General features: G+C 27.1%; 1 protein-coding gene across 4 annotated transcripts; it reads left to right on the plus strand.

Moving 5' to 3' along the window:
- The first annotated feature begins 1,085 nt into the window (after positions 1–1,085).
- Positions 1,086–11,087, plus strand: LOC112685314 (ubiquitin carboxyl-terminal hydrolase 36). Of its 4 annotated transcripts, none has more exons than XM_025557153.1 (17): positions 1,095–1,395; positions 3,160–3,618; positions 3,677–3,752; positions 4,640–4,750; positions 4,819–4,933; positions 5,022–5,089; positions 5,174–5,399; positions 5,482–5,722; positions 5,803–5,962; positions 6,026–6,179; positions 6,297–6,914; positions 7,020–7,094; positions 7,204–7,257; positions 7,337–7,440; positions 9,018–9,133; positions 9,398–9,609; positions 10,765–11,087. In XM_025557153.1, the coding sequence occupies exons 2-17, from the start codon at positions 3,196–3,198 to the stop codon at positions 10,772–10,774; spliced, it is 2,763 nt and encodes a 920-aa protein (XP_025412938.1). In that variant the 5' UTR covers positions 1,095–1,395; positions 3,160–3,195; the 3' UTR covers positions 10,775–11,087. The 4 variants fall into 4 exon arrangements, with proteins under 4 accessions (XP_025412940.1, XP_025412938.1, XP_025412939.1 ...); XM_025557154.1 differs by having other exon boundaries at positions 1,096–1,395; positions 10,758–11,087; XM_025557152.1 differs by lacking the exon at positions 10,765–11,087 and having other exon boundaries at positions 1,096–1,395; positions 9,398–9,687.
- The last annotated feature ends 837 nt before the right edge of the window (positions 11,088–11,924 follow it).

Raw genomic sequence — 11,924 nt, forward strand, 5'->3', positions numbered from 1 at the left:
ATATTATGACAAGTTTGTTAGTTTTTTTTGTTTTTATAGGTATAATACATTTCTGTTTATGAACATGACCTGATAGGATTATTTTTATAGTTTAAATATTCAATAATTTGATAAATTTAGTGCATTGATTGGTAATTGTATTATATTTAGTGACAACTACTACTTCTCAAACATTTATATTAAAAAAATTATAAATAATATAGATAGTAAATAAATTATATCAAGTAATTTACACACAAATCTTTTTGTTCTAAATCTATTATTTTAATACTATGACGCATTATATCCTTATTATATTATGATGCATTATATCTTTAAAACTATTATTAATTAATTTTATTAGTAATTTATTCATAGTTTTGTTATTTTATATCGAACCCATAACATTTCGCCTTTTCAAAGTATAGTTTACTATATAGATATACGTCTACAGCAGTAATTAACAATAATAACATAATTAATATATATATATATATGTATATGTATAATATTATTATTACATTAGGTATAGTTTACATTTTCACAATCTATTAACGTAAATATGACTCGTATAATTATATTGTACAGTATATACACCAATTGATTATGATTCAATAATATTTTTAATGTGTCGTTCGCGAATTAATGTATTGAACGGGTCATATGAACCTGACCCGTTTTTCCCATCTCTACATATGAGTAAATTGAATCGAATATCCGAACGAGTCTATTTTACTGGATCTTTTAAATGACCTGTTTTGCTCATCTCTACAGTTAGACACACTGCGCCGTCATCTGTGCAGCGTGCAGTGGAAGTGGAATCCACTGTTCGGACTATAGATATTGCCGCCCGCCTGTTGTTCGTGACGTCAATTCATGGAAGAACGGACGGCGCATGGTATGCCGGGAGAAACGATGCTTTTCCGGTATCGACGGAACGGGAAAGGAAACACGAAGGGACGAGGGAAAACGCTTTACAGTCCCAGGGCTACCGTGGACTGATCCGCGGTCTCGGCGCCCGAACGGTTTCGATTTTCGATTTGAACATAAGCCCGCTGTTTTCTCCGCCATGAAATTCATGATGAGCCCAGCGTTGATTGGCTACCCGCAATCGGGGTATCGCTCTCGCAGGCGGCTCCTGTGGTCAAGTTTACAGGTTATAAGTGATTTTCCAGTCTTGGAAATTATGTGGAATCCCCTACGTTTCTCCGGGCACTTCCGTGTTTGATTTTTATTATTTGAAATTATTATATTATTTTATTTTTCGTCCTTTACTTTCTATATTACTTACGTTTTTGTGTGTGTTTGTGTTTTGTATTCATTGTTTTTTTTTTTTTACTTTTATATACATGCGCGATTTAGGCCGATTAATTAACACTTCACCATCGTCGTTTCTGCTACTGGCCCGAATTCAAAGTGAGTAAATCGATTGCACATTATTTTTATATATTTACACATACATGCTGACTTCGACAGTTTCGTGCATATTGCTATAATAATAATAATAATAATTGGATGGTGCTCCGTTAAATGTACAGTAATAAGATGGCTTTCTTGTTCGGTGCGAGATCGGTACTCGCGACACTGTGGGTGTTCACGATCGACCTTCAACAATAGAATTTCACCAATAATAGAATAACAAACTTTGAGTAGAATAGTGTCGTCCATTTAGTTAACTGTCGCCGTCGGCAGACGCGCGTAAGAAACGGACAGACATGGTTCTCTTAGTGCCAAAAAGTACCCGAGCGCTGCGCGCTCCGAACGGGAGCCCGCCGTACGATGGCACTATAACCTTGCGCGGTTCCTGTTAATAATTTGATAGTAATGCCTCGGGGAATGGACTCGAGGATATACAACGTATATTTTAATTCCAACGGCCTCCGGATCGTAATTGACTTGAAATTCTCAATCACCAAATGGTGCCTAACTCGACTTGTGTAAATTCGCATGTGTTGCCGCGATCGTATCGGCGAACACTCGTGTACACTAATAATAATTAGTCAATATATCGTTTTGCCTATTTGAGTTATCCCCGCCAAACAACTATTTTCTCTAAATTTCATACCATTCAGTCTGAACTGACTACCCATGGTATAGTTAAAACTTAAACTTTTGCTATAGTGTGTTGCCTTCTGTGCTAATCTTATATTTTTATAACAATAACATACAATATAATAATGAGTTTCAATAGTTAAATATATTTTTAATCAAATTTTGGTTTTAAATTGGTAGTTAGAATAGAAAATATTTATAAATCTTTGAATTATAAAAAATAAAATATATATATTTATATTCATAACTATATTATTTTATATTTAGGTGAGGTCGAAAACTTAGGATCATTTGTACAAAAGGATGGGGGCTTTGACATGGATGTAAAACATAGGAATAAGTGCAATTGGATGAAATGGAAAGAAGCAGTATTTTATGTAATAAGAGAATTCCAATGAGGCTGAAAGGTAAATTCTACAGGAGTGTAGTAAAACCAACTATGCTATATGGTTCGGAGTGTTGGGCGGTTAATAGGAGAATAGAACAAAATATGAGTGATGCGGAAATGAAAATGCTTTGATGGATGAGTGGAGTGACAAGAAAAAATAAGGAACAAATATTTGAGAGGAAGTATTGGTATAGTGGATAAGATGATGGAAAATAGACTGATATAGTTTGGGCGTGTGATGAGGCGAGAGGAAACAAAAATAGTAAGAGTGGTTATGAAAATTAAAGTTGAAGGGAAAAGAGGAAGAGGAAAACCAAAAAAGAGATGGTTGGATACGATTGAGTATGATACGAGAGCTGTTGGTGTGTGTGTAAAGGGTGTAGTAAATCAAAATGAGTAGAGGTTTAGGACAAGGGTGGCCAACCTCAAATAGTTGGGGGAAAGGCGAGGAAAAAGTATATTATTTTATACCATTTAATTTTCATGTTTAGTTATAATATTGTAAGCAAACAAGCATTAATTGTTACAAAAAGTTAATAATTATCTGATTTCTGTATCTATATGTATTCTATTAATTTCTCTATATGTTATTGGTAATGAGCACTAATTGTAAAAATGGCTAATGTTATTATACATTAATGCATATTATGATTTGACTGCATCATTTTTTTATTTGAAATATGTTCATATATTTTGCATAACATTGATTATTATTTTCTTAATTTTTTTATTTCATATAGATAATTAAACTAACCGTATGATGAGTTGGAATTATAATGCCAGCCGCAAGCAATCAAATAGGTTCAGCTTTGTTTCAGTCACTTTCTAACAAAGTTACTGATCGACGGAATCACCATACAACTGTGGCAGACGACCGTTCCAGTTATTTGTATATAGCATCTAGTAAAATTTTGGATAAAACCATTGATTTTGAAATGTTAGACCACAAACCATCAATGTTATCTCAAATGAAAAACAATTGTATAATGTTACTTCAAAATGGATGTAGCAAAAAAGATATGATTCAAAAAAAAGATAGAATAAATGGTGAGATCAATAAAATATCTCATTTACCTAAACCTAAAGTTGTATTATATCCTCCTGAATGTGTACAACTTGGTTGGCAAGATAAAAAAATGTCAGTTGGTTCTGGATTAGATAATCCTGGTGTAATATGTTACATCAATTCTACATTACAGGTATATACAAAACTTTTTTTTAATTTAGTATAATTTGTTTTAATTTGATTTTTTTTAGGCATTATTTCATATTCCTGCTTTTACTAATTGGCTAACTAATGATGAACAACATAAAAAAACTTGTCAACAAAAAAGTAAGTATCTATATAATTATTATTATATTATTTGTAATATTAATATAATTTAACACATGGTTTTTGAATGATTTTTATTTTAAATGTAATATTTTTTTATCAAATGGTTTTAAATTCATAAAATATTATTGAGTTGAAATTGCAAAAATTTAAAAAAACAATTATTTGTTATATAAAACAATCTGAAGTACTATTTGGGAAATTGAACTTTTGGTTTGATCAAACTAATAAAAGTCATTTTTTTTACATTGACTAAAATAGTAAAATAGTATACTTGTACAAATATTAATTACAGTAGAAACTTGATCAACCATCAATGACGGGACCGAGACTGATGGTTAATCGAATAGGCGGTTAACAGAAATTTTGCAATAAACGTATATATTTTACAATGTGTGTATTTTCAGAAAAAAATAATACAGATGTAAACTACATATTACAATACTAAATACTACTAAACTAAAACTAACAATTTTAAACAGAATAATCATTTTAATTTCTTTTTTAATTTTCTCTTGTTTTTTTTTGATGCTCGAACTTTTTTAGCAGCAAATTTTGTATTTTATATAGCTGTAAAACCGGGTTACTCGTCAATTACTGATTAAATTAAATTTAAAGTAATTCAATTTGTTCGTTCACGTCATGTATTTTGCATATGTTGGATATTAGAAAAAAAAATTGGTATACGCTTGATGGTCCACGTAACGAGTTTATTGCAATTGCCTCATTAACAATAGCAATGACAGATAACAGAGAGTGACAGTTAATCAAGTTTCTGCTGTATTCTAATTTTTTGGAACTTGCAACTGTAAAATAAATTTTATATATTATTATTTATTGTTTGAATTTGAAAACAATGTGTAATAATTATTTTTTTGGTATTTTAGCTGGATTCCAGAAAGATTGTATAGTGTGTATGGTTAGTGATACATTTATACTATCCCAAAAACACACAGGTTCTAGTTTTAAAGCTTCAATTATTACTAGTCGTCTATCTTGTAAGTAAATGCTGTTTACTAAAATTTATATTAAAACAAAAAAATAGATTTTTAATTATAATTTGTAGTAATATGTAAACACTTATCAACATATCGTCAAGAAGATGCACATGAGTTCCTTCGATACCTAATTGAAAGTATGGAACGCTGCTATTTGTCCGTTTTAGGACATGCTGCTAAATCGTATGTTACTGGTTTTTATTAAATATGGATTATAACAAAAAAAATAAAATATTTTTACTATATTATGAATTTGTTTTAATATATTTAGCCTAGACAATTATTCTAAAGAAACAACACCCATAAACCAAATATTTGGTGGTTACATTCGAACTGAAGGTATGTTTCCCCTAACTTGTTTATATAAACATGTTTACAAAAATATCAACCATGCCAATAATTAAATATATTTTTATGTTATAGTAACATGTGGCAAATGTGGGTATATTTCTACTACGTTTCAACATTTTCAAGATCTCATTTTAGATATAAGGCAGTCTGATACTGTAAATGACGCTTTAGATAATTATTTTGAAAAAGAACCATTAGATGAATCATATGTATGTGAAAGGTGTAGACGGCAAGTTGTTGCTGATAAAAAGTTTTCAGTTGAACGAGCACCAAATGTATTATGTATACAGTTAAAAAGGTGAGAATCGTTATTTAATGAAAATAAGGCTTTTTTTCTTCGTATAATTACTAATCATAAAACGTGTTAATTTGTGTTTTAGGTATAGTGTTGGTATGGGTGGGTTTAGTGGTAATAAAAACAGTAAAGCTATACAAATAAATGAACGGTTAGATTTATCAAATTACCAATTTGATCATCACAAATTTAAAACTGATGCTAGACCTCTGAGATACCATTTAGTATCAATGGTTATTCATTATGGTTCAAGTTTGAATAGTGGTCATTATACAGCTCTTGGCCTTACTCCTTCTGGATCATATTATTATTTCAATGATTCCAATGTACGTTTTTATTTTTATATATATATATTTTGTTTTGTTATTTAAGTGTATGAATTATTTTTTTATTAAATTATTTTAAGGTTTATCAAACAAATTTTAAAAACTACTCCACAAGTAATGATTCATATATGATATTTTATGAACTGGAATCTTTAGAAAATACAAATAATACAAATATAGAATATAAGGCTTCAACTGTAACATCTTCCAGCTGTAAAACTACCAATGGATTTTTTTCAAGTATTATTTAATTGTAAATTTATTTACTTTTTGAAATTATTAATTATACATGTATATATTTAGACAAAAACAATGGTGTTACAAAACAATCAAATGGTGTTGCAAAACCATTAAATGGTTTAACAAAACCCTTGAATGGTATCAACAATATTAAAAAAATTAATGGCAAAGAAAAAAAAGGAAATATTTATGAAAAATGGGACTCAAATATAAAACAGTATGTTAATTGCAGTATACTTCATCTCTTGATAATTTTAATTTTAACTCTATTCTTTATACTCTACTTTTACTATGTTTTAAAATTCTTATAATATTACATTTGTTTTAATTTCAGATTAAAACAAGGACAACAAAAAGAGAAATCAGTAACTGAAACATCCTGGAATTCTACTAATAAAACTGTAGAACCTTCTACTAATGGTGTTAAATCATTATCAATGTCCAATAGTTTAGTACCATATATTGATTCTGACAAAGATGGTAGTGATGTAGATAGCAGTTCATTATCTGGAGAAGAAACTATTCCCATAACATTAGGAAAAATAAAGTATACAACTGACCAGAAAGTTCCAGATAAAAAACCATTAGTGATGAGACCAAAAGAAGATCTCACTGAACAAAATTCTAAAGAAACACCAGCTAAAAAATGTTTGGTATTAAAACCACAAAATGATGATTCTCCAATCAATGACAAAGAGATAGGTATTCTTCCAAACAAAAAATGTTTGGTATTGAAGCCTAAAGATGATGAGTCACCAGAAGTTAAAACTGAATATGAGCCGGTCAAAAAATGTTTAGTCCGTTTTCCAAAAGATGATAAAGAATTTAATGCTTCTAAAGTATTTAGTTCAGCCGAAGGAAAAGATTTAGAGAGAAAAAATCGACGCTGTGAAAATGGTGTTTCAGAATCTGACAAGTCAATAATCCGACTTGAACATAACAATTATAATGGGTCAGTTATTAATTAATTGAATTAATTCAAAATTATATCAATAAACATTGTATTAATTAATTCATTAAAGTAAATATAAGTAAATATTATTTTTATATTTCATAGAATGAAGTCACCTACTGAGAGCAAGACAAATGGGAAACTATTAAATGGGAATGGTTTTACCGAAGAAAGAACTTGGTGAGTTTTATTCTTATATTAATTTTAAATTGGCATATAATACAATTTTTAAATGGACTCATATATATTAAAATTCAATAATAAAATTTAAGTTTTTTTTTTATATTAGGAATAAGTTATCAAATGGAAATAACCATAAGCACTCAAATGGAACGAAAAACTGGTAAGTTTCATTGTTAAACATTTTCTGTATATTTTTTATCTGAATAATGATTGAATTTACTTCATTTTTTTTTTTTTAGGCCTAAGTTTAACCATGAGTTTCAATCCATTGGTAATATTAAATTAACTGGTAATTTTAAAGAAAGTATGAAGTCTAGAACACATTTGGGTTTCGGCGGAGAAGGTGAATATGAATATTTAATTTTTTATTTTATTTATTTTAGTTCATATTTAGTTAACTATGAGAACTGAAGCCATTATAAGTGGTTAGGTTGAGTATAATACTGTTATATTTCTATGAAAATATATGTGCAATCAACATGTTTAAACTAAATTATATAGCTTAAGCATTTGTTAATCAATAAATTAAATTCTTCTGTTCTTGTTTTATTTATTTCTATTTTTTCTATTTATGAAATTATATTGTCACATTTGATTCGAGTACATTTATAATTAAACCAATTTTTTCCAACTTGAAAAATAGTAAGTACTATCATGTTTGTACGTTTTATTTGGGTTATAGATATTATATTAATAAAATTATACTTCTAATAATGACACATATATCTATTACTTTACTGTTAACTATTTGATGACAAACATCTTATCACCACCCACCTCTGAAGAAGTACCTTTGAAGTAATTTATAGTAAATTAAGATCAATATAGTTTTCATTTTTCATTGTTTCAACTAATTAAACATATTTTTTGATTAAAAATTAATTTTTGAGTAAAATCATTCTTTATTACACAATGAAAAATGTATCAAAATTTCTGTTAAATATTGATGGCTTGATATCACCACCCATCTCTGAAGTTTTTAAGTTATATGTATGTATGTAAATAAAGATGACAGTAGACAGTTAATTTTTATTTTTATTTGATCAATTATAAAAATATGTAAAAAGAATATTATAATTCCTTACTATAATATAGTTAATGTTTATGATGTTAACAAAATAAATTTGAGTTAGTTTTTGAGCTATTGTTTTCATTTTTATTATTTTGTTTATATTTAATTAGTTTGATGTTTACTATATGTTTAATATCCTAGATTTATTTAACATTTCTAGACTCAATCTAAATCTTCCTGTATTGGCTTCAGTTTATAACTTATTGTAGTTTCACAAATATTCGTTCCTTATACCTATATAAATTTTGAGTTTTAGGGTTTGGGGCTGAACCTTACATTATCAAGTATGTATTTATAGACGCTTATGAAAAGTGTAAACTGGTCGAGCCAGTGAATTGTACATGCATAATAAATGCTTATTATATCTTCAGGTCGACTTCACTACACTTTTTTAAGCGTCTTATTGTACTCAATGATCGCCTACTACAGGTGGCCCTGGATCCGCTAAGGGAAAATACTGTCATTCAACACAAATTGGTCAAGGCAAAATATTTCTAACAAAATGAATCTTTATGTTTGATATTTCACTGTGTTTAAAAAATATTTTAATCAGTACAGTAGTATTGTGTCAAATTCTTGTCAATCCTTGTTCCTTATATTAAAGTATATGTAAATATATCTTAAATTTGAAATATGAGAAATACTTAATTGTACACCTAAAGTTCTTTATGATTGTATATTTTCAATATTATTCCTGATCTTGCATCTGAATGACAAATTTCTATTTAAACATATTATAATCAAATTTTGTTGAGTATGAACAACGGTAATTAATTTTCAGAAAATTCAAATGTAATAAAATCATTTAATTTATAATTAATTAATTGTATGTTTATTTATGTTTTTAGTTAAAACTTGGAATGGTGAAAAAAGCTTTTTAGATCGAGAAGCTGAACAAGATAAAATCAATGGAGTTAAACGGTCTTTTGATGATGATTACAATGAAGATTTTGATAGAGGAGTTGTGAGTATTTGATATTACTTACAGTGAATTAAGTATAATCCTAAATAAAGATTAATTTTCAATATGGTTGAAAATTATTTTACTATATTATTCAATGTTTCATTATATCTTTGAAGTATTTTTTTAATTTCTTAAGTGTATTATTCAATTATTTTTTTTAAGGTTTTATAGTTTTATTTTATAATTTATTTTTATTCTACAAAATATCTAAAAAAAATATAAGCATAATTCATAAAAATCATAAGTATTTTATTAATGTTTTAGGTTAAAAAGAAAAAGTTTGATAAGAACAACCATGGTATTAAAGATAATGGATCAAATGCTTTACAAATGTTACACAATCAATTAAATCAATTTAATGGTAAAATGGGGCGAAGTAAAATCACTTGGATGAATAGGTCCAAAAATTATAGATCGTATAATAATGGATATCGTCACAATGGAAATGGTGGAAGTGGAGGATACAAGAAACCCAGGTATAATAATAATCGACGTCATTGGCCTAAACAACGTTAAATATTTTGTTTTTGAATGTTGTAAAAAAAAAAATTGTACATTACTTATATGACACTACATTTATACATAAATTATCAAAAATGTATTAAAAGAAAATTTGGAGAGAAAAAACCATAATAAATGCAAGTGAACTAGTTTCACCAATAGGTTAATATAAATTTCATTGCCAATATGCCTTTTTATCAGTTTAACTGAAGAGAATATTCTAGTCTGACAATTTCAGCATTGTTTATACTTTTCTATTATTGGATCTTATAATAAAATAACAATATTGTTATTTACATTATTTTTGTATCTTTGTTACCTAGTTAATTATTAAGTATTATTGATAATTGTTTAAAATACTTGGCTATTATGAATTAAAATTATTGATTTACAATGATTAAATTTGATTTTTTTTTTTTTTTAATAATTGGTTTTGAGATGTGTACTAATCATCTGTTACTTTTAAAAGTTTTTAAAAAAAAACTTGAACTTTAAAACTTTTTAAGATCGTAATTTTATATTTCCAGTCATCTACATTCTGATAATCCCTGTACTTATGATTTTCATCTAAACATCTTAAACCATTTAGTTGGTTGTTAATATTTAGGTTTCAGCTAGTTTTAGCTATTTTTAAAATAGTTTCATTTGTCTTGAATTATGATGAAATTGAGCTTTTGTTAATTTTTTATTTGTAATGTAAACTAAATAAATTATTAGGTGTATTTTTTTCTAACTATTATTTGATTAATTAAGTATTAATTTGAATTAGGTAGTAACTTGAGTATTTTAATAATTGAAAAAAGCATTTAACATTTTTTAATGTTTTGTTGAATTATATTATTTTTAGTTATATTTACTTAATCAATTATGTATATAAATAGGGATGGGGTTTAGATTAGTTATTACTTGGACATTTTTTTTTTTTTTTTTTTTTGTTAAACTTTTTTAAGTAAGAAAGAAAAAATATTGTTAATCAAATGTACTTGTATGCTGAAACTGTTGCTGATGTTTAAAACCACCAATTAGCGCATACTTAAAATTACATAATAGTTTATGATCCGTATATAAAATCATGTGCACGCGTTGTTAGTATGACTACTTGTAATTTTTTTAAATTTCTAAGTTTATAGGCTCTACTGAAGCGCCTGTTGTAATAACAATGTTTGTACTCCGATTTTCACGGTCGGTTCCTAACTTCAAAACATCCAGACTTCAGTGTTGTTATTATTACTATTTTTTTTTTTTTTTATAAGTATAATTTCTTCAAAAGATCCATTAGCAAAGTTAACAAATTGTTTTAAATTTCCTGAATAATATAAATATTAATTTTTCTTGTATATAGAAAATATGTAATTACAATGTTAGATTGCTATTCAAAATTTCTTTGTTGAAATCCTAAACAAATTTGTATTTTTTTTTATCTCACTCATTTATTTTTTTCTATCAACATCTTGAAAAAAACATGTGTTCATATATTAATGTATATCACAAACATACATTTTGTATTGGACATATTTTGTTAGTGTATTATATAGATATTTCAACAAAGGAAAATTTACCAATATTTTATATATCTATCTAAAATACATTCACACATTTGTAATTGTAAACTTGGTTATAAAATATAACTAAATGTAAATAAACACCCATGTATGATTTGTAAATAATGTACTGTTTTACATTTTATTTTACTATTATTATTTTTAAATTATCTGTATTTATTTAAAATATAGATGGACAAATATTATATGTGTATGAATTGAAAACAAAAATAAACAATAATTATGTATGTCAATTTGAAACTTTGATGTAATTTTATTCATTTAGGACAGTGGTTCTCAAACTGGGGGCGTCCCCCTAGGGAGGCGTGACAATATTTCAAGGGGGGCGTGAAAATTTAAAAAAAACACGAAAAATGAAAATGCTGTTTTTTATGCCGTGTCTAGTCGCTGTGTTGGTCGCCGTCGTTTTCGATTTTTTTTATGCAAATAAATTAATTTTATATTAAAAAAACTTCATTGAAGTTGTATTCTTATTAATCCAATAACCAACATTAAAGTATAGTTAACATATAAATATTATACATACATCAATCTTATAGTAGTGAGAGGGTGGAGCGTAAACTCATTAAAGGGAGCGCGGACAAAAGGTTAAGAACCTATGATTTAGGACGTGTGTAAAATGCAGGTTGGTATAATAACTTTAATTATGGTTACTAATAAAAAAAAAAAAAGTGCAATTATTAAAATTACTTTGTAGAGTACCTATTTATTTTTGGCCTTCAAATAAT

Source organism: Sipha flava, unplaced genomic scaffold (assembly GCF_003268045.1).
Source record: "Sipha flava isolate LNK unplaced genomic scaffold, YSA_version1 273_pilon_pilon, whole genome shotgun sequence".
NCBI classification, from domain to species: Eukaryota; Metazoa; Arthropoda; class Insecta; order Hemiptera; family Aphididae; genus Sipha; species Sipha flava.